A 21,491-nucleotide genomic window follows, 5' to 3' on the forward strand; every position below is an offset into this window, starting at 1 on the left:
CTTCCTCAGTTCTCATTTCCATTCTTCATTCTCTCGTTCCTTTCTTTATCTATTTGAACTCATCTTTCCTTTGAGCATTTAGTTAACTCAAAATTCACTTGGTTGGCCATTGGGATCTTCAATCCTACCATCCCTCCAATACCCTTTTCACTCATTTCACTCGACTCCCCCAACCCCCATTGGTAGGAGCCGCATGTGCGGTCTCTACATCTCCGACTTCATTTTCTGATCCTTTACATGATCGAAAAATCATCATGTCTCAAGCTAGAGACAATTCTTCCACCTCTGACGGCCCGGATGCGATGGCAGCGCAATTGTTAGCGCAACTTCAGATCGCTTCCTCTCGCACGACTCCTGCCATCGCACCAACGGGCTCCAAAAATGCCCTTCAGCCAGAGCATCAGATCACTGGCAACTCAGAAGAATCAACAGTGTCTTTTGAGATCATCGTCCCAGTGGTTAACAACCCTGAGGACTATGAGTATTTGCCCGGTCACTTTGAGGTTCATCACATTCTTGCTGTCGATCTGCATGAGCCAAAGCTCATTGTAAGACTCAGAAGTGGTGAACGTGAGACTGTTAGTGAAAACAATTAAACAATCAACCTTAAGCTCCATTCAACTGACCATACCTTTCATTAGATGACCATCAAGAAACTAAAAAGCCTTAATAACGGACGGGAGGCTTTGCGTGAATTCAATCGTGAATCACAGAGCCCTGATCCCCTGGCAATGGATTATGAACCCATTTCACATCTCATTTACTCAGGCGGAGATGGTCCTGGAGACTATGATTCGGATATGGATTGGGGAATTGCACGAAGGCGCCAACAACGTGGGCCCAAAATCTCATACAGTCATTTCTTCCACAGTGGCCATGACGATGAGGATGAAAACTATCAAAGCCGCCATGAAGATTACAGCGTGGATATCGAAGACTCAGAGGAGCCCAGCGACGAGGATGAATATGGTCCTCCGACTAAACGCCGCCATCTGAGAAGAGGTGTACAAAAAGGCCGAAAGCAACGCACTGACGAATGGTCTGAACAGTCCCCCCCCTCTGATTCTGGCAAACGAGCATCACACCGCTTGCGAAAAACCCGTCAACGCAACCTCAAAGAGCGCCTTGAAGACGACGAATTTTCCCAACCTGTGGCTGAGCAACCTAAAAAACAAAAGTTCTCAGGCGCGCGGGAGCATTTCCGTGAACTACCTCACGACAATGAGTTCAGACAGTGCCACTCCCAATCCTGTACCCAATGCGGCTACAAAGATCATGACCGCGAAAAAGGGTCTTTGGTTTTCTGCCAAGGTTGTACTGTGTCATACCACCAAGGCTGTCTTGGCGATCGAAGCAACCGAAAGCACTTGGTCACTAAGGTTGACAAAGGGGATTTCATTCTTCAATGCAGTCGGTGTTTGGGGATCAAGCACCAAGAGCATGATATGAAGCCTCATTTGGGCCACTGTGCTGTGTGCAGAGATGAGGGACCCATGTCGCAACCTTTGCGGGAGACTCTTTCTTCCCAGACTGAGCAGCAGTTACGGGAAGCCAATAATGGAGTAGATCCAATTGCCCACGTGGATCTGTCCCGTGTCAACAATGTTGACAACGTCCTCATCAGATGCCTTGGTGGCAGTCATAGTTGCAAGCGGGCTTTCCATATTCAGCATTTGCCTAACACAACTGAGAGGGATCGTGCCGACATTGATCCTGATCACTGGCAATGCAACGACTGCTCTGAATCACCCCCTGGAATCAACCCAATTCATGCCATCGTTGCTTGGAGGCCGAAAAATGCCGATGTCAAAGTCGTCCCGCAGTTAGTTGAAATGACCCCGGAGATCGACAAAGAATATCTTGTCAAGTGGAACAAGATGTCCTACTTCCGTGTCACCTGGTTGACAGGAGACTGGGTCTGGTCCATGGCTCCCGCCCGCCAGATGAAGGCGTTCCTCAAGTCAGATAGATCCACCGATCCCATAATGACAACAGCCGAGGCTATCCCCGAAGAAAATCTGCGAGTGGACATTATCTTTGACGTGGAATATCACAGCGAGCCCAGATCCCAGGAGGATCGAGCAAACGCCGAGATGGTTAAGCGGGCTTATGTCAAGTACAAAGGGTTGCCCTACGAAGACTCGGTCTGGGAAGAACCCCCAAGTCAGACCGACACAGCTCGCTGGGAGGATTTCCGAACTGCTCTTCTTGACAGGGTGCTCCGAGAAGATACTCACCCCCTGAGACCGAAAGATCTTCAAAGCCGTCTCAGAAATGCCCGCAAACAGGAGTTTGATAAGAGCCTTATTTTGACTGCTCAGCCTGCATTGGTCACCGGTGGTGAGCTCATGGAGTATCAGATGGATGGCGTAAACTGGCTCCTTTACATGTTCTTCAAGCAAAAGAACGCTATTCTTGCTGACGATATGGGTCTCGGAAAGACAATCCAGGTCATCACCTTTTTTTCGGCATTGATTGAAAAGCTAAATTGTTTCCCATTCTTGGTTGTCGTTCCGAATGCGACTGTGCCAAATTGGCGTCGAGAAATTAAGAGCTGGTCGCCGGATGTTCGGGTTGTCACTTATTATGGCAGTATTTTTGCTCGCGAGATGACTAGGGAACACGAGTTGTTTCACAAGAATGGCACTCTATGCTGTCATGTGGTCATTGCTTCATACGAGAGTATGGTTGATGATGGGGCTAAGCGAGTCCTGTCCAGTGTCAATTGGGCCGGCTTAGTTGTTGATGAAGGTCAGCGCCTCAAGAATGACAAGAGCCAGCTCTATGAGCGTCTCCTTCGCATGAAATTCGGGTTCAAGCTGCTGCTCACTGGCACACCCCTTCAAAACAACATCAGAGAACTCTTTAATCTGGTTCAGTTCATTGACCCAACTCATGATGCCGAGAAATTGGAGGCTCAATACGGAGGAGTCCTCGACAAGGAAGCCATTCGTGAGCTCCACGACATGATTCGGCCATGTCTCCTGCGTCGTACCAAGGCAGAAGTTCTGCCGTTCCTCCCCCCAATGGTACAAATCATCATTCCGATTTCGATGTCCGTTTTGCAGAAGAAGCTGTACAAATTAATCCTTCAAAAGAACCCGCAGCTCATCAAGGCTATTTGCAAGAAGCACACCGGGCAGTTGAAGAAAGCAGAGCGCCACAATCTGAACAACATCCTCATGCAACTGCGAAAATGTCTTTGTCACCCGTTCATTTACAACCGGGACATTGAAGAGCAAACCCTGGATCCCCAACTTTCTCATCGGCGCTTGGTCGAAGCATCCGGGAAACTTCAGTTGTTGAACTTGATGCTGCCTCGACTTCGAGAGCGTGGGCATCGCGTTCTCATCTTCAGTCAATTCTTAGAAAATCTGAACATTATTGAAGACTTCCTCACTGGAATAGGGCTCCAGTACCGTCGCCTAGATGGAAATCTGTCCTCAAGAGAGAAACAGCAACAGATAGACCAGTTCAACGCGCCAGACTCCCCGTTCTTTGCTTTCTTGCTTTCGACACGGTCTGGTGGTGTTGGTATCAACCTCGCTACTGCCGATACAGTCATCATCATGGATCCGGATTTCAATCCAAAGCAAGATATGCAAGCTTTGTCGCGTGCCCATCGAATCGGGCAAAAGAACACAGTCCTTGTGTTTCACCTGGTAGTGCGTGCGTCAGTGGAAGAAAAGATAATGCAGAAAGGTAAAACCAAGATGGCGCTTGATCACGTACTTATCGATCGCATCGAGGCCGATGAAGATAAGGAAGACCTCGAGTCCATCCTCAAGCACGGTGCTCAGGCTCTTTTCAATGATGATAACTCAGCAGATATCACATACGATACCCCCTCCATTGACAAGCTGTTGGACCGTAGCCAGGCCGAGCAGGCCAAGCAAGTGGCCAACGAGGGAAGTTCGAACCAGAATGAGCAGGCGCAATTTAACTTTGCCCGGGTGTGGCAAAAGGATCAAGGTAGCCTTGAAGAAGTGACTGAGACCGAGGACACCCCTGTGGATGTTACGGCGTGGGAGAAGATTTTGCAGGAGCGTGAGCGTGAGGCGCTGGAGGAGGCTAACCGTCAAACTGAAGGTCTTGGGCGTGGTAAAAGAAAGCGCGGTGCGCCCCGCTACGATAACATCATCGACGGTGTTGACGACGATGAGAACCCTAGTCCCACTCGACAGCCGCCTGCCAAGATGCGAAAGGCAGCCGCTGATAACGACTATGAGTTCAAACGGCCAGAAGAAGGAGATGAGACCGAGACCGAGTCGGAACGTGGACTTGAGCCACCACATAATGGGGATGATGGAATTATGTCAATGGGCACAGCGTTTGACGGTGACAAGACAGAGTCGTACACTGGAGCTACGCAAATGGGTATTGCAAAGGACTTTGCGGTTAGCCCTAGCGTGTATGCTGAACATCAAGGTAAGAACTAATCCATTCCAACTCCATGCACATTTTCGTTATAACTTTCTTTATTTGGTTCTAAAAATCAACCCTTTTGTTTCTTATTGCGTGCATTAAAAACACTCTTTGGTGATAAAAACAAGTTTTGGTTAACATTCATGATTCCACGGCAGCCCGCATGTTCCGCCGTGTTGAATCCCCACCCCCGGTGGCATCAATGGGCGCCAACGGTACCCAACAAGCTTCCCCACCTTGTGTGGCATGTCAAAAACACCACATCACCGGGCGTTGCCCACTCCGTCACGCCGGCGTCGAGTTCTGTGGCCTATGCGGGTTGGCACATTGGGGAGGTCGCCGGGCCTGCCCCCACATGCAGTCAAGCGTGCAGATCACCCGCATGCTGGAGGCTCTGGAGAAGAGCACGGAAGCCCCGCCCCTAATTTCGCTGGCAAAGAGATACCTTCAGGGTATTCTCAAATCGGTTGCGCGGACTGCTCGTGATGAACGGAAGAAAGCGATGCTTTCCGCTCAGGCGGAGCCTCAGGCTCAGCTCACCTCGGCCTCAACTGGCGGGGTGAGCCGAGCTAATGTCACTGATTTGACAGAGGGAAGTGCCGAATCGTAAACGTCATCTCACATTTTTGCTGATGTGGCCCTAGTAGGGGCATCTTTTGATCACTCTGTGATCCTCGTCTGAGATGAACTCCGGTTCTCTCTTTCACTATTTTTGGTTTATGTCCATTTTCAGCGTACCAATTCGCATTGGGAGGAGCCCGGTATTTTGTCTTTTGGAAAGGTGAAACCCCCCCAAAAAAGAGAGAATCTACAAAGACCAAAAAAATTCAAAAAACGGGGGCGTTCTGGGCATTGTGAGCGAAAGATACCCAGCTGTGTTTTGTTAGATTGAGAGAAAATCAATCTGAATTTATATGATTATGATTATTATCTTGCATGTTGTAAGCCCAGTAGGTTTATCATGGTACAGAAAATGTGGTATTGCAGAAAGGTAGAACTTTGAGCTCTTTAGAATCATATTCTTATGTTCTATGAACTTGGGAAAACACTTTACTGTATAGTGTCCTAAGCAGGTCACTACCAGAAAGCTATCCAAATCAAACAAATGCCAGCGGTAGATAACGCTGCTACACAATCCTCCAGCAAGAATCTCACTATGCAATCTAAGAGGATTAGATTACAATTGGTGCCAGGACTAGCAACAAACCAATGTTTAAAGAACAAAGGCAGCCACGCAGACGTCTTACTTCTTCATCCCTCCACACATCCCCATTTCCTACATCCATCATTCAAGCGACTTTATCAAAGAACATCATCAGCGAATGCATAGCATAGCCTTAAGCAGGCGCTCGCGGAGATGGAGCAAAACCCCACTGCTACACCGCAAGTTATGCCCAATACCGTACAGGAGCTCGAGGTGCCTGAATCCTCGCAGAAGACCCTTCAGCCTCGAGTAGGAGATGCTCCAGTAAAAACACCAGATGATGATTATGAACAAGGATAGTCTGCAATGATGTGGATGGGCCATTTCCCCCGGTGAAAAGTAGACACATTAACAGCTATTCGATGATGTAGCAAAGGAGTCATTGATCAAGGCCGGCAAATCTGATGCTGATTTGGTAGCTGGTCTTGAAGACCAGCTACCAGCTACTGAAATCAATCGGAAACCACCCTCCGAGGACACCGATATGGCCTTTGTCCCAAAAATTGATCCAACCGAGCCATGGATTAAGGCTGAGAAACCTGATACTGATCTAGCAGCTAGCATTCACAAACAGGACGCCGCTACTGATGTGAAAGAAGACCCGTCTTGCGACGATATTGAGATGCCACTGGCCCCCCAAGCTCGATCCAACTGAGCTACTCATCAAGGTTGAAAAGCTTGATTCTGATTTGGCAGCTAGCATTGAGAACCAGAAATCCACTACCGGTGCTAAGCAAGAGCCATACCGCGAGGATACTGAGATGCCATTGGCCCCCAAATTTGACCTAAACGAGCCGATAGCCAATCTTGGCCACTCTGACTCTGAGTGCAGTCTTGCCTCCTTCAATCCCCAAGATCTATTGGAAGAGAAACGTACTCCGAGCTCCCTTGAGTTTTCAGACAAAAATATACAAGGCCAGCTCTGTGTTATTTGTTTCAAGGAATGGGAAAGGCAACTGAAGCCCAGTGAAAGGCTACTGGACTGTCAGATTACCCAAGGAAATTCTCCCGGCTGTGACCCGTGTGCCCAGCGGCGTTCTAAGTGCGTGCTAGTAAGAACACATTATCCTTAAAAACTACCCCGGCTAACTTGCTGCTAGCTCCCATCGAGCCTGACAAAGGACCTGTCACAGCTCCAGAATGAGATGAACAATGCCTTGGATGCGGGTGAGGCCATCGAGGAAACAAAACGTTTCTACGATGCATGCAATAATATTTCTCGGGAAATCCATCTACCGTCCGCGGGGCCCAGCGCATCATCCCTACAATCACACTCGTGGTATACAGAGAGGAAAATGCTGTACTATCGAGAATACCGACGGAAGAATGCACACAGGATCAAGTTGAGACAACAAGAGTGCCAGCGAGAATACAGATTGAAATAGGTCACAACGACAAGAACACCGATGGAAGAACAATGACAGAATTAACCTCAGACGAGAATAGGGACACAAATTGCATAAAAGTCTGCCAACACAGGAGTTGGAGAGCCAGTCGAAGCCAGAGACCTAGCTCAAGCCAGGGGTCCAGGAAAAGCAAATGATCGTCCAGCCGAAGAAAGAGATTTAGGTCAAGCAAGAGACCTGGTTGTCAAGTTCCTATGATGAGCTGTAGGAAAGAAGCATACCACGGGGCCACCAGGATAGCCTTGGCGCTTTTGCAGTTGAGAAATTCTGTCATTACAATTGCTTTGGTTTCTGAAGATTACTTATTTTGCTTGGAGCTTATGCTATATTTGATAGATTTGCCAGTTGGACTACTTTGGGACATTGTGTTCTACTGCAAGTGGTTGTCGGCTTGGGCGGTCGAATTAGGTCAAGCCAGGTCACGTGGTCTTCCCAGGTTCGCCTGAGCCGCTTGGTAAGCTGTTAATGACATGCGACAACGAAGGAATAAGGAGAACCGCGCCAAAGAATGTTTGTTTTGTTTTGGTGTTTTTGGCTCTGGTTATCTGTGGTATCTGTGTAGTACTTTTGGATGCAAAGGCTCTGAAAATCTTAATCTTTTGAGGTAATCTGTAGGTTGGATAGGTTGTGGCAACCACCTAAAGGCACTGTCCTAATTTAAAGAAAAAAATGCAAGTTTTCGTAAGTGCAAAAGAGAAATAACTAGTATTCTAGCTTTTCACTAGTGCACTGACAAAAACATGGATAGTTCTAGAGCTGATATGGTTGATATAAGGTAGCCAAGAACGCCAATATTGAGATGAGTCGCACCGGGTCGAAGGTGTATCCTAGAGAGGGAAGATAACTCGCACGTATTTGTAGCAATTGAATAATAGAAATAATCATTGCGGTATTCTCGCAAGGTAGTACTTCAGTCTTTGACTGTATTAGTAGGTCATTCTTGCCATACCTTCAACCCGTGAACACAATGCAAATGACCAGCCTTAAACATACATACCATTGATATAAGTGCAATATAGGGCAAAGAGTACGCAGAAGCATCACGGAAGGGCAAATTTAGAATTGAACTAAGCAGTTTCTGCAGGCAGCCGCTCAGTTCTGCCAAGACACATGTTCACGATGACTTTGGAAGCCAAAAGCAGTGGACTCCAAAGAGGACACAACATATTTGTGTCTTTCTGTAGTCTATTCATATGCCGTTACTAGATTTTTCTGCTCTCTGATACGCAGAGGAACACTATCTCCATATCAGGGGCAACGCCGTATTCTCGTTTCCTGTTATGATAGACCCTGGTGTCTTTGTCACCAAGGGGATCTTATTGTGAGCTTAAAGATGGACAAACTTCCATTGTGGATTCAATATATCTAGTGTATCTAGGATAGTCTTAGTTCATTGTGTTTGACACAATTCGTATATCTCTTTGATATGTAGGTAATTGGCACAGACAAGCTTCAAGAGCTCAACGGGTCTCCGATATATGAGATATTGTTTCCCCTCCTGAACTTCAGTTTCTCATCTCATCTTTCTTCCCAATTTGTTATCTCTGTTTGTCACCTCCTAGAGCTGTCACCCTGTCACCTGTCACCTGTCCCTTCTGGCGCTTGTCACCTCTCCCACAACCCTCTTCTCCCACAGACGTCCTGTTCCCACCTTCTCTTCTTCATCTCTCTTACATCTCCCTGTATCACATTCTTATTACACAATCTTATCCAGTCCAACATTTTATTTTTACCTGGATCAAGAATTACCTTTTGTCAAGATGGTGACCACCAGTCGCCCTCAATTTTTCTGTACCCGGCCTGACGGGACTTTGACCCCACTGGTAGCTGTTGATGAGCTGCCCTCTAACGTCACCATCCGCGGTGTCTCTCGCACTCTCAATGCTGGAGAAACCCAGGGTATGACCAGCTGTGGCCTGGCTACCCAGCGTTCTGAATCTTGGTCTGTCGACGGGGTCACCCAGTCCTCTGAGCGTGAGGCTGGAAAGGAACCTTTGCCTGATATGCACAGCCTCTTGCTGCAGGTTATCACCAACAAAAATGTCCCTGAGCCCATGCGAGCATCGGCGCAAGCCATCCTCTTCCAGGGAATCGACAGCCCTCGCGGGCTTGGTGGTCAAGGCACTCCTGCAAATGGATTGTCACCAGTTGCGTCAACCTATTATGTGAAGAACCCCCAGATGGGAAATAAACATGTATGGCCGAAACATTCTGGCATGTTATGGTTCGAGTTTCTAACTCTTTCAACACAAGGCCCCGAGCTCCAAGAAAGAGTACTGTTCGTACTGGATTCGTCACGGCGAGTGTGACTATTCTCAGCAAGGTAAGTGGCCTGGATAGCCCCAACCCCGTGAGATCTTGACTGACACTGTGTCGCATAGGCTGTCTGTACAAGCATGAGATGCCCACTGAGTTCCACATGATTGAGAAACTTGGTCTCCGCGATATTCCCCGCTGGTACCGCGAGAAGCACAACGTTCAAAGTTTTTTGCACCCGAACCGTACACAGCTTGCGATTGCGCCTCAGCCGCCCATGCGGGCCCTACTATCCCCAGCTTCTCCAGCCAACGAGAGCTGCGCCAGCAAAATGTCCACCATGAACGCCAACCCAAAGCTGAACAAGTCTCCCCCCCAGTTTAACAAGTCCCCTCCCCGAGGACCAGCTAACCGTGGAGGTCACAACGGGTTTGTTAACCACAATCAGAATCGAGGTGGAGGCCGTACTGGCGCCCCGAATGGACACCATGGCAACAACTGGAAAGGTACCCACCGTGGTGGCCGTAACCGAACCATGGGCCCTGTTCGTCACGGCATTAACGGCGAGCGTGACGGTGAGTGTGACGGAGAGCATAGCGGCGAGTGTTCCCCGGGCATGGAATCCGCCCCAGCTACCTACGATTATCAATCTCATGGATATGGCGGTAACCAAGTTTGCACCCCGACTACCCCGGCCGCTTTTCCGGTCACGGTTCCAATCACAATCTCGACTACTGGTCATGTTTCTGCTCCCATGACTGCCCAGCAATCTCTTTTGGACGACGGTAACTCCCTCAACCGTAATGCATACTGGAAGCTCAATGAGCTGACCGATTGTAATCAAGATATGTTCGAAGATGCCTCGAACAAGTCGGTCGAGCCCCATCACCGCATCCAGCCCCGCCACGTGTACCAGCACAGCTCGAACCCTTCCTCTGATGGTGGCGTCATGCTCCCGAAAGAGCCCACTGTGACTTACGACTCGAACTTCGGTGTTTTCGCTCGAGTTGATATTCCTTCTCGCAAGCAGTCTGACTCCAGCGAATCTCACGATACCATCCAGAGGAACTATGGTCCTTCCACTCCCCGGATTGGAGATCTTCAACTCACCGACAACGTGCCCTTGAACTCCGCCGACACCCGTGTCACTTGGGGTCCCATTGGAGGTCCTATTCTCAAGCGTACTTCGCCTCCTGCCGAGAACATTGCACACATGTTTGGTCATTACTCCAACAACCTCCACAGCAGCTAATTGGATCATTTCAAGACTTTCACTCAGGCGTGCCTGGCCTGGAGGTGGTACTCATTTCTCCCTGCATGTTACCACTCACTGATCAGTTTTATCTTTTTTCGTGCATTTATGAGATCTGGTGCATCGACATGGTTTCCTTTCGATGCCAGCCTACCAGGTAAAATTATGCCATATCATACCACACAGAGACTATACCAACCACCTACACACACACGGAAAATGATCCAGACTACAACAAGACGACAATAAAGGAGTGAGAAATGAGAGGCGATAGTGGACACATCTTTCTTCTCTGCCTGATGCGTTATTTTTTGCTTTTTGTTTTGTTTTTATTTTATTTTTTTTTGCGCAGGATTGGGAAATTGCTGCACCCGTTCGTTGATCTGAATGGATGGTGAGGAAGATATTCCCAAAAGGAGTTGTGATTTTTATTCGTTGTTTTTTTAATTTTCGGCTCTGGAACTGCAGCAAAGCCTTATCCCATCTGTCATGGGTAGGATGTCGTTGTTGGTTCGAGTACATATGAAATCGGATTTGGGGCTGCAGTTGATTCCTGCTGACTACTCCCTTTGTCTTGGCAGATATCTATCACAGCGTTTGAATTTAAATGCGATGTTTTTCTTTTGAAAATTTCGATATCAATTATCCAGAAGTTGCTACGTACTTGTGAGCATTTAAATAGAGCTATATAGAAGCTAGCATACTCGCAATGTAGTAAGTCGAGAGGCAAGCTACAAGATGGAATGGACTAACAGCGAGTCGCCAATGCATGGAATAAAATGACTATAGTACATTCGAAAGAAAAAATGCCAAAAATCCTAGAATATGCGCCCGCGCCTCGCAAATGTTTGACAACAGTTTCTCAAACACACCCAATATACAGTTGACGAACATCTATCACCGACGTGCCACCTTTTTCCGCGCGCCAATCTTGACAGCAACGCGCTCCCGTTCATCAGCAGCCTTGGCCTGGAGAGCAGGGTTAAGCGAAGGCAGGGCCTTGATAGCATCGGAGACAACCGTATTACCGTCTACAAGGGCAGCTCGCGTCTCTTCGGCCGCTAGACGCTCCTTGCGCCGGGCGGCCAGCTGACTCCGACGGGTCTCGGTCATGTTCCAAGATTCGGGGAATTGAAGTCTGGTCTTGTACTTGTGGTGGCGGAGGTCGAGCGGGATATCGGCGAAGGAATCACCTTCCTTGGCCTCTTTGATCATCGAGTTGACCACATCTACCAGATAACGCTTGTTCTGGGCACGCGAGCTGAACTTCTCGCTCGACATACGGATGACATCAGTCTGCGGGTTGTAGCGCGTACCGGCCAGCTTGAGGAATGTTTGGCGCTGGGCTTCAGTGAGATACTTGGGAGTCAGATCTTGGGATGCAAGCTCCACGACAACCTTGGGCTCGGCCGGGTGCTGTTCACCCATGTAGGTGGTGTAGCGGAAGCGGAGGATGTGGGTTGGGGGAGGCAGTGTGAATGGTTTGGCGAGCTCTATAATTCAACGTCAGTGGATGGAAGGCGTAGCCTTGATCAGCATTTGATCTTACTGCTCAGCATTGGCATATCCCATGCTGTTATGCGGGCATATTCTCTCATTTCACGGTGCAATTCCATCCCCGCGTGTGCCAGGGATGTAATTTCGTCGTCATTGATTTCCTCATCTCCATCCTCGAGCATGTTCACCAACTCATCAGGCTCATCCTCGGCCCAGAAACCAGGCCGGCGGGGGCGAATCTCTTCGAATCGGAGATCCTCTTCTTTCTCAATCTTTTGAACAGCCTGCTCGATTTCCTCGAAGGCCGCGGCGCGTTTCTGGGGATCGTTGAATTCGGCAACCATGCGGATGTTCTCTTCGTCGAATGCCGCGCGCTCCTCGGGAGACATCATATCGTACATTGATCGCTGCTCCTTCGTAAGGAGATTGACTGAGTACTCAGGCATTGGGGGGAAATCCTCCGGATTGAGTTCCTTCGGCGGAGGAGGAATCACCGGGTCATCCTGGATGCGATTGAGCGGCGAGACGGAGAAGTACCGAGACGAAGGGGTCATGAGGCCTCTTTGGACCATATGCCTGGCCGGGCGAGTCAATAAACGAGCTGCTGAAGCCATTGTTGAGGGTATAGCGTGGGTAGGGACAGGATCTCAATCACGATGTTTTCCGCTTCCACTTTTGCGAGGTTCACCGCCGTGCGCTATTCCAAATTAATACTAGCGTTGTCTATACACACGTGACACCCCGGTATGTGATTGCATCTTCATCTTCGGACTATTCTCTCATCTCGATAATGCATCTTTTTACCATTCTCTTATGTGAGAATGATAATTGATAACAAAAAGAACCTTCCACGGGTGATTTCTTCGCCCACTTTGACTCAACAACATCGTCACGATGAAGCTATGCTTTGTAACTGTGGGGGCCACGGCTTCCTTTCATAAGCTACTTGAACAAATACTTAGTTCACAGTTTCTTGAGACTCTAGCCAAACGTGGCTACACCCATCTTCTTATTCAGTACGGCAAAGATGGTCAACAAGTTTTCCAAGACTTCATCGATAATGGTCAGCCCCATCACGGTCTCATACTTGGGGGATTCGATTTCCAGCCAAGTATTGATGCCCAAATGATGATGACCGTGGAAAGAGAGTCCCTTAATCAAGAGCGCGGCTTGATCATATGTCATGCCGGTAGGAAATCTCTCTATCTCGTGTATGAAATATTTGAGGCCTTAATCCACTTACCATCTTACAGGAAGTGGGACTGTTCTGGCAGGACTTCGCTTGGGTGTACCCTTGATTGTGGTCCCCAATCCGGATCTTGCCGATAATCACCAGCAGGAACTGGCCGATGAGCTAGAGGAAGGGAACTATGTAATTAGTAGTTCGGTCAAGTAAATGATCTATCTACCCTCCTTTGTCTACTCAGCCAGTCTGACTAACTCGGATTAGGGATGTGAGCAGCGCAATTAGCAGAGCAGAGACTCAGAAGGCCGAGGTATTGTCTATGCGAACTGGAAATACAACTCTTGCGAAAAGTATGTCTGACGAGTTGAGCTTTTTGGATTAAAGGAGCCCCTCTGGTGACTTGCGAGGACTGATTTCCGCCAACCCGCTATTTTTGACAGAACAATGGGATTCGGAGTCAATTTTCCTCATGAACTACGATCTTACATGAAATCCAATTAGGCGTCAAACAGTCAGTCCGAGTTCGGTCTGTTTGGTCTATTGAGTCGATGTGGAAAGTCTCATCTGATAGATCGTGAAGAGAATCAACACTCTCCAAAGTCAGCCGAACCACAGCCGATTAGTTTTAGTACAAAGATTTGACCAATTTGTTATGTTTCACTACCAGCGAGTCAAAAAATGATTATGATAATTTCTGTAAACCTCAATTCTATCGTCGGAAGTCCACTTTACCAGGCGTGGACGAAGAGTGGCCCAAGCTCCTTGTTGACAATTCCCGATTTGCGGATTTGCGGATTTGCGGTTTCGCGTCCACTCCTGAATCAACGCCCAACCACCGAAACACTATATGCGCCTTCAATCCAACTACCGCCCCATCGATCTTCCGAGTCGCCCATTCTAGGCCGAGAGGCCGTCTATACCCGCGCTTGTCTTTCTCCGACATCAACTTCCATACACTCTCCGCAATGGCTGAGGCAACTCTTCACAACGTGCCAATTGTCATCGACAATGGCAGTGGCACAATTCGAGCAGGCTTCGCCGGAGAGGAGATTCCGTCATGTTATTTTCCGTCGTTTGTTGGTCGTCCCAAGCACCCACGGGTGATGGCCGGTGGGCTGGAAGGAGACTCGTTCATCGGGTCCCGTGCACAGGAACTCCGCGGACTGTTGAAGATCAGGTATCCTCTAGAACACGGCATTGTCACGAATTGGGAAGACATGGAATCGATTTGGCACTATGTCTACGAAAACGAGCTCAAGACCCTTCCCGAAGAACACCCCGTCCTGCTCACGGAGCCACCGCTGAACCCGCGCGCCAACCGCGATATCGCGGCCCAACTCATGTTCGAAGCTTTTAACGTGCCGGCCTTGTACATGTCAATCCAGGCTGTGTTGTCGCTCTATGCGTCTGGCCGCACCACGGGTGTGGTTTTGGATTCTGGTGATGGTGTCTCCCATGCGGTGCCTGTCTTTGAGGGATTCGCTATTCCGAACAGTATTCGGAGAATTGATGTTGCTGGTCGTGACGTTACAGAACAGATGCAGCTGCTGCTGCGTAAGGCCGGGCATGTGCTGCATACCAGCGCCGAGAAGGAGGTGGTGCGGATGATCAAGGAGAAGGTCTGCTACGTCTCGCTGGATCCGAAGCGGGAAGAGAAGGAGTGGATGAACAGCTACCACAAATCCGATGCTAAAGCGATGGACTACGTTCTTCCGGACGGCCACAAGATCAAGGTAGGCATTGTCTACGACCTGCCATTCGTCTTGGGGATACAACAATGCTAATGACGTGACTTCTCAAGATTGGCCAAGAACGTTACCGTGCGCCGGAAATCCTTTTTGACCCCGAGCTCATCGGCCTCGAGTATCCCGGTGTGCACCAGATTGTGCAGGACGCCATCACTCGCACCGATCTCGACCTGCGAAAATCTCTATACCTCAATATTGTGCTTTCTGGAGGTTCAACACTGTGCAAGAACTTCCCCGATCGGTTGATGCGCGAGATTAAGAAACTAGCAGTCGAGGACATGAAGATCCGCATTTCGGCGCCTGCTGAGCGCAAGTACACCACGTGGATTGGCGGTAGCATTCTTGCCGGGCTGAGCACGTTTAGAAAGGTTTGCAAATATCTCCCTTTTGCCAATGCATCACAGCTGACTCACCACTCTCTAGATGTGGGTAAGCGCAGACGAATGGCACGAGGATCCCGAGGTGATCCACAAGCGATTCGCATAAAAAGACTCGCCCATGACGAAAGTCTTTGATATCATGGTGGCCTTCTGCCAATTCAACTCTAGAATTGATCACATCCACTGCCTCCAACCCGATCCCAAGGCACCATCTCCAATTCCCAGAACGCACACAAGAAACCGATCTTGTCAACCTGGATCGATCATCATGCAATTGGCAGTGCATACCCAGAATTGATCGACCAACATCACCAATCCGAGTCATCTTCCCGACTCTTGATACCCCCGTTTCAAATTTCCTATCCAGCTCACGTCGTCTTGGCATTGGCTCTGACTTTATTGCAAGTCCAGTCTCTCTTGTGTCTTGGGGATGGTTCTACTCTAGACATAATTTTACTCAGACATGCCTGCATACATAAGTTCTCGCCATGTACCTTTCTATCCCATCTGAATAGATTGACTAAATCCCCCCACTAGCCCTAGATATATATATGTGTCCGAGCTTGTAATGGAACAGTGTTACAATCACAATCGATCTTTTTAAATTCTATCTTTGGGCAGAAGGCAAGTATGATGAGAATTGGGTTGTCCATTCTCCAATTCGTCACCCCTTTGTATGAGTCAACTACATGGCGTCATGGGTACCCGGATGTAGCCTAATGCAGATGGGCTTCACTGGGCAAGGGAGGCGATTTCTTTGTAGAAAACAAAAGGACTTCTAATCTCTGTCACCCCCTTAAATAGAGAGCCTGTGTCGTTACAGATCCATTGGCAGTGGACTTTGAAACCAGACTGAACACCGACATGGAAGAAACTATAGAATGGCAAGCCAAACGAAGGTCCGTGGACCACAAGAAATCCGGAGAATTAGAACCCAACTTTCTAGGACATAAAAAAAAGCACCATGAATAATAGTACCAACTTGGTTCGGCTGCGCTCGCCTATCCGCGGGGATACCACATCCCGACCCTATGTGCGAAACCTGCAAGTCCAGATTTACCGTGAGTGGAACCCACTCACAACGAGCACGTCTTAATACGAAATCTACTACTACAATGATGTAACTGAGAAGTTTTCTTGGTTGGAAGACGAGTAATCCAGCTAGGGAAGATCCCTAGCATGCATTTCATTGTTAAAACCCACGGCTAGGAAGTAGTAGCCCAGAGTCACGCAGTACAGGGGGGGGAATATGTTGAAAATCAAAAGGAAACACAAAAAGTGTGCGACACAAGGAGGAGATAGGGGGAACTCCGAGAATGATGCGGCCAGACAATTGTTGTTCGATGGCGCGATCTGGGTCAAGTGTTGAATAAACTCCGAAGAGACGAGAACTCGGTTTCCGGACCCTGGCGAGGGAGTTTGATGTGGAAACACAGAGGGTGGCATTCCATAGGAGGGAAGATGGATGATGGGGTGAAGATTCGCATTTGGGGGATGTCACAGACAGATGCAGAAAGAAACAGTCTTGTGGACAGACAGTCAACGGGTGGTCATCGTTGATGTTTCGGTCTGGGCGATCCGGTAGAAGGTCCCGTTAAGATTAAAAAGATTGATGAAGTGGTCAAGAGAAAGGATCAGAAACTTTTTTTTTTGAAATGTCGTTAGGTCGTTGATGTTGAATGGATCTCGCTAGAGACGAGATGGGGTTGCAGTGGGAGAGAAGAATGCCATTTTTAGGCAGTACCCCTCAGCTTGCCCCAACTCATCTCAAGACCACGACGGGCCAAGTCACGGGCACGATCCGCCACGGATCCAGTGCTGGAATTGGAAGCCGTGCTGGCAGCCGAGTGCTTCCGACTCAAGCTGGAATTGCTGCAGTCGTCGCGGTACATGGTGTTTCCGGCACCACCACGTCCGACGTGGTAGATGGGGGCGGCTTGGCGCAGATCACGTTCGAGTTCTTCATCGAAGCTGAAGATGGCACGCTCAGTGCTGTTGTGGACGTTCCCGGCACCACCGCGGCCAGAGGTGAAGGTTGATGACACGCGCGAGTCGAGACGAGCTAGTGAGGCGGGACCGGTTGCGCTGCGCGAGTCGGTGGTCTTGGTGTTCTTTAGATTGACAACATTCCCACATCCACCTCGGCCGGTATAGACGGCTGGACGACCGGCATGGGGCACGGAAGGGTGTGGCTCAACCAGGCGATAATTTGATGCAGGCATGGCTGATGTGTGAAGATGAGGAATAGAGATGAAGTATAAAGATGAAGTATAGAGACGATTTAGAGAGGTATCAACAATATCTATGGTGAAACTCTTCAATCTCCACCGATCAAAATTTGCAGTTGTGTGTCTTTAAGAGCAACCAGGGGGACTTTCATGTTATATAGTCCTAGGACTTTTGGGGGGAGTCATTTCCAGTTCCAGGCACGACATCCAGTCACAAGGTGCTGTGGGGGGGGGGGGGGGGGGCAGTTGGTGAGATTTTTTTTTTTTTTTTCTTTTCTTCTTTTTTTTTCGATATTTTTTTTAAAGTTTGGGGGGGGGGTTTGGAATTTTCTCCCTGAATTTCCGTCGTCATCGGAGTAGAGCGGCTAGAGAGATTTCCGGTTTAATTGCTATGTCAGCATCTGCACGTGTCCTTTAAGCGCCCCTGTGATCTAGTTAAGGAAGGGGATTACATAGTCTCCTTCAGGCGGCACCACTCTGGCCGCTTTTACCCAAAAAATGGTCCACTGGGCAACCAAGTCATCTGACTGGGGCAGCTCCACCAATAGTGAGTGGCAAGACGTAACAGAAATGGGTAGAACAACCAATAGGGATTTTCCATTACCCCCAGGAAATGTCGAAAAATCTCTCAATTCAGGGTTGAGCATCCAGATCTACTGTCTTTTTCACACTGGACGGAGAAAAATTCACGGTATCCCTTGTAATCACACCCTGCAACAGGGGCTATTTCTTGAGCACGTCAGGTGTTCCGCAATGTTGATCATTTGAGGTATTAGGCACTAGAGTGCTCCATACGGAATCCATACGGAGGATTAGATAGTCATGAGCTGGCCGAAGGAGTTCAAAAAAAAAAAATAGACATGATGTATGGTAGAGTATAGAATACCAGGGGAGAAGGTATTTTTTTTTATGGCTCCAACAATGGCATCATTCACCGGGCCGTGTCCACTTTCTATTTCCAGAGAACAGGGGCTTTTTGTGCAGCGACCCATTTTTCACTTCGAGCAGTGGTTCTACAACATCAGGTGGCAAGCATCTATGGATCTGAGACTGGTACGTGAGATGGAGTACAAGCCACGAGATGATGCGACTCTTGGGACTGCACAATGTACCTCCGAGAATCATGAAGGTGAACATCAGATTGAACCATCAGATCATCCAAAGACCACTATATACACTGAAATTTCAGGACGCAGATCGCTCTGCACGATGACTCCATCGCTGAAATTTGCGGGATAATTCTTCTGTGGCCGGCCCGGTAGATCCGACCTTGGGAGTCTAGGGCATCGGCTAGAACGGAGTATCTGTTTTAGGGATCAATAATTCACTCACCGTGCGGAGTCGTACTAGGACACTTGCCCACAATGGCAACTGGCGTCCAAGGTTGCCCCTATTTCGTCTTGCAGCTGAGCCGAGGCCGAGAATAGGCCCAGTGCCATGTCCCCCAGATGCTGCATGACGTTGGAAAAAAAACATAAAAAAAAAAAAAAGACATGAACGTATGTTATAGAAAAGAAGAGAAAAGAAGAGAAACGGGTCAGGTTGTGCGCTGACTGGCCAAGAGATCCGAACGGCGGCGAACGACAAATCATCGCCCTCCTTTGGTGTCTGTGCGTTCCTTCCCCAGGTTTTCTGTTCCCCGACTTTTTCTGGAAGTCATGCGTCTCTCGGGAGTTCTTCAACGGACACAATATGACTACAACATAAGGAGTATGTAGGCCTCGGATGCTCAAAAGGGCAACACAAGGAACCAATTCCGCTGTGACCTCACATGGGGGGGAATACGTGCCGGGAAGGGACATGGCTTGTTGAGAGGGTTTGTTAGATCCCAAAAGAACATCCGGATCTCCCTAATTGGACTACCAGTGTGCACCTGACTTGAGAATCTTCAGGGCAATAAAAATCCCTGGCATTCGATCACCCCTCATATCTCGAACACAACTACATCAAACAGTTCAACTGCGCAATTAAACCAAACACGCCAAGTGCGTTGTATCCATCGTGCGATCCCATCTCAACCCATGTCTCAACTCATGTCTCAACCCATATCTCAACCCATATCTCAACCCATCCCATCTAAACTCCGTACACTAACCATTTCATACCCGCTACCCGATTAGTAGCTCATAGCGTAGCACCATGACACATGACCAGCATGGTCGCTAGGCCGAGACCTGGGAACCGGTTGACGGCTCCGAGGGGCTGCATTCTTCCTGATGCAAGGGCTGGACGTAACCTGGACTTTTCAATCTACCCCCCGAGGGATCTACACAGTATACTGGTCAAGACGACAAGTAAAATCTTGACAAGACCCAGAGTACCCCCGGGGCCCACGGCCAGCTCTGTTGTGAGGGGATTCCCGCACTTCGCTGCTGATTCGGTTCTCGGGTATCTCGCACTGGGACCAACACGTGGACTTTATATGCGATGATGGTTGAATTGCATCAATCGTACCGATTGGTCGTTTGAGCTGGCTCGTTGATGTGACCTACTTCCAGTAATCTGGTACTCGGGCGAACTGTGTGAGGGGTGAGGGAGGTTGCCAGGGATATCGTGGTCGGAGGCTAAGCTCGCTGGGGTGGAATCTTGGCTGGCTTGGTACTGTTATGGATGCCGATGTTGATTTTGATATGGGAAAGGAACCTTGGAGATCGATTGTCTTGTAAATCCATGCCGTGCATCATTCGTGGTCCTATCAGTATTGCGGTGTGTTTCGACGAACTCCAGATTTCCCAGTGGTACACAGGGAAGAACAAGACTTCGGATTCTGGTGGGCAGTCGGGTCGAAAATGCTTATTTAGGATTCGTGATACGAGGGATCAGAGTCTCTATGACACTACGATGATTGCACAATTATGAATGGTTACAGAAAAAGTTCAGGTGGCTCAATTGATCTCAAAGAAAAGCGTCGTTCGAACACCCCCGTCGGTCACCCTCAACCTAGCCGCCAGGGACGACACCTTCCATCTTAGTGCTAGCGTGGACGCTGAAAAATCGAAGCATGTACTGCTGCATCTGCAGCTGCATGTAAAGCCGATTGTGAGTCAGTGATCCCACCACATCCTGCTTGAAATGGTAGGATTCATCATCACAAAGTCGACTGTGGAATGGGCCCCTGGCCTTGACAGCAAGAACAGTGCTCACATGCTGCAATAAGCGAGAGATGTAGCTCGGGCAGAGCCTACCGGATCCGAAGAGATCAAAAGTGATCTCCTCCACTTCGTGTCCATGTGGAGCAGCCCGAGAAGCAGCCCTCCAACCGTCGACGATGTCAATGAATACCTGGCCCTTGGCGGAGATAACGAAGTCGTGGGGAATTAACGCATGATCAAGGAACTTGCATATCTCGCCCGGCTGGTCGGGAGAGTCAGAATTCCATCCTGACCAGGACAACAAATCAAGGCTCACAAAAGGGAAGGGATTGTTGACAAAGTGATGCAAGGGAACCAGTCGGAGCTTGGTAGCAGTTGCACGAGTCGGTCCAGTGTTGCCGAAGTATGCCTCGAGAGCCTTGGGTTCCTCGAAGACGAAGGTTCCATTTGAACAGTAGCTCGGAAGTGCGTCGAGCGGTACCGAGATGGCAGGGGCTCTACTGGTTGGATTGATGATGGGGCGTGCCATGAGGTCGCCGTCGTGGAGGGAGATCAGAATCTCAGGCTCAACCATGATACTCCGGATGCCCGCGGCGAGCTCGTCAATTTCTTTTGCAGGAACGGTGGTCACCATGTTAAAGTTGGAATTTGACTTGTAGAATCAACTCAGATGGGATGAGAATAAGGGAGGTAAAGCAAAACGCGTTTGGGAAAGTGAACGATGTGAACGACTCGAGTTTTATCACAATGTCTGCTGTGCGCGCGCTCATATCTCTACCAATTCAAACGATGTAAACGACCTAATCGTTTACCAAAA

General features: G+C 48.9%; 8 protein-coding genes across 8 annotated transcripts; 5 read left to right on the plus strand and 3 right to left on the minus strand.

Annotated features, from left to right (window-relative positions):
* Positions 1–254: 254 nt before the first annotated feature.
* Positions 255–5,035, plus strand: Pdw03_0964 (Chromatin remodeling complex subunit (Chd3), putative; the record flags this gene model as incomplete). The annotated part of the gene is made up of 3 exons (XM_066099767.1): positions 255–578; positions 642–4,428; positions 4,584–5,035. The coding sequence occupies 3 exons, from the start codon at positions 255–257 to the stop codon at positions 5,033–5,035; spliced, it is 4,563 nt and encodes a 1,520-aa protein (XP_065957494.1).
* Positions 5,036–5,782: 747 nt separating this feature from the next.
* Pdw03_0965 (uncharacterized protein) lies at positions 5,783–6,745 on the plus strand (the record flags this gene model as incomplete). The annotated part of the gene is made up of 4 exons (XM_066099768.1): positions 5,783–5,878; positions 5,985–6,218; positions 6,271–6,671; positions 6,730–6,745. The coding sequence occupies 4 exons, from the start codon at positions 5,783–5,785 to the stop codon at positions 6,743–6,745; spliced, it is 747 nt and encodes a 248-aa protein (XP_065957495.1).
* Positions 6,746–8,795: 2,050 nt separating this feature from the next.
* On the plus strand, positions 8,796–10,543 carry Pdw03_0966 (Zinc finger, CCCH-type; the record flags this gene model as incomplete). The annotated part of the gene is made up of 3 exons (XM_014679208.1): positions 8,796–9,230; positions 9,289–9,358; positions 9,417–10,543. 3 exons carry the CDS (start codon positions 8,796–8,798, stop codon positions 10,541–10,543), a joined length of 1,632 nt encoding a protein of 543 aa, XP_014534694.1.
* An 897-nt stretch (positions 10,544–11,440) lies between these two features.
* Pdw03_0967 (mitochondrial 37S ribosomal protein mS35) lies at positions 11,441–12,654 on the minus strand (the record flags this gene model as incomplete). The annotated part of the gene is made up of 2 exons (XM_014679209.1): positions 11,441–12,036; positions 12,093–12,654. 2 exons carry the CDS (start codon positions 12,652–12,654, stop codon positions 11,441–11,443), a joined length of 1,158 nt encoding a protein of 385 aa, XP_014534695.1.
* A 280-nt stretch (positions 12,655–12,934) lies between these two features.
* Pdw03_0968 (Glycosyl transferase, family 28, C-terminal) lies at positions 12,935–13,625 on the plus strand (the record flags this gene model as incomplete). Its single annotated transcript, XM_066099769.1, has 5 exons — positions 12,935–12,955; positions 13,010–13,229; positions 13,294–13,432; positions 13,491–13,536; positions 13,611–13,625. 5 exons carry the CDS (start codon positions 12,935–12,937, stop codon positions 13,623–13,625), a joined length of 441 nt encoding a protein of 146 aa, XP_065957496.1.
* A 566-nt stretch (positions 13,626–14,191) lies between these two features.
* On the plus strand, positions 14,192–15,460 carry Pdw03_0969 (Glycosyl transferase, family 28, C-terminal; the record flags this gene model as incomplete). The annotated part of the gene is made up of 3 exons (XM_014679211.1): positions 14,192–14,959; positions 15,028–15,342; positions 15,398–15,460. The coding sequence occupies 3 exons, from the start codon at positions 14,192–14,194 to the stop codon at positions 15,458–15,460; spliced, it is 1,146 nt and encodes a 381-aa protein (XP_014534697.1).
* Positions 15,461–17,087: 1,627 nt separating this feature from the next.
* On the minus strand, positions 17,088–17,576 carry Pdw03_0970 (uncharacterized protein; the record flags this gene model as incomplete). Its single annotated transcript, XM_014679212.1, has 1 exon — positions 17,088–17,576. One exon carries the CDS (start codon positions 17,574–17,576, stop codon positions 17,088–17,090), a length of 489 nt encoding a protein of 162 aa, XP_014534698.1.
* Positions 17,577–20,522: 2,946 nt separating this feature from the next.
* On the minus strand, positions 20,523–21,308 carry Pdw03_0971 (uncharacterized protein; the record flags this gene model as incomplete). The annotated part of the gene is made up of 1 exon (XM_014679213.1): positions 20,523–21,308. One exon carries the CDS (start codon positions 21,306–21,308, stop codon positions 20,523–20,525), a length of 786 nt encoding a protein of 261 aa, XP_014534699.1.
* Between the last annotated feature and the right edge of the window lie 183 nt (positions 21,309–21,491).

This window comes from Penicillium digitatum, chromosome 4 (assembly GCF_016767815.1).
Source record: "Penicillium digitatum chromosome 4, complete sequence".
Lineage (NCBI taxonomy): Eukaryota > Fungi > Ascomycota > Eurotiomycetes > Eurotiales > Aspergillaceae > Penicillium > Penicillium digitatum.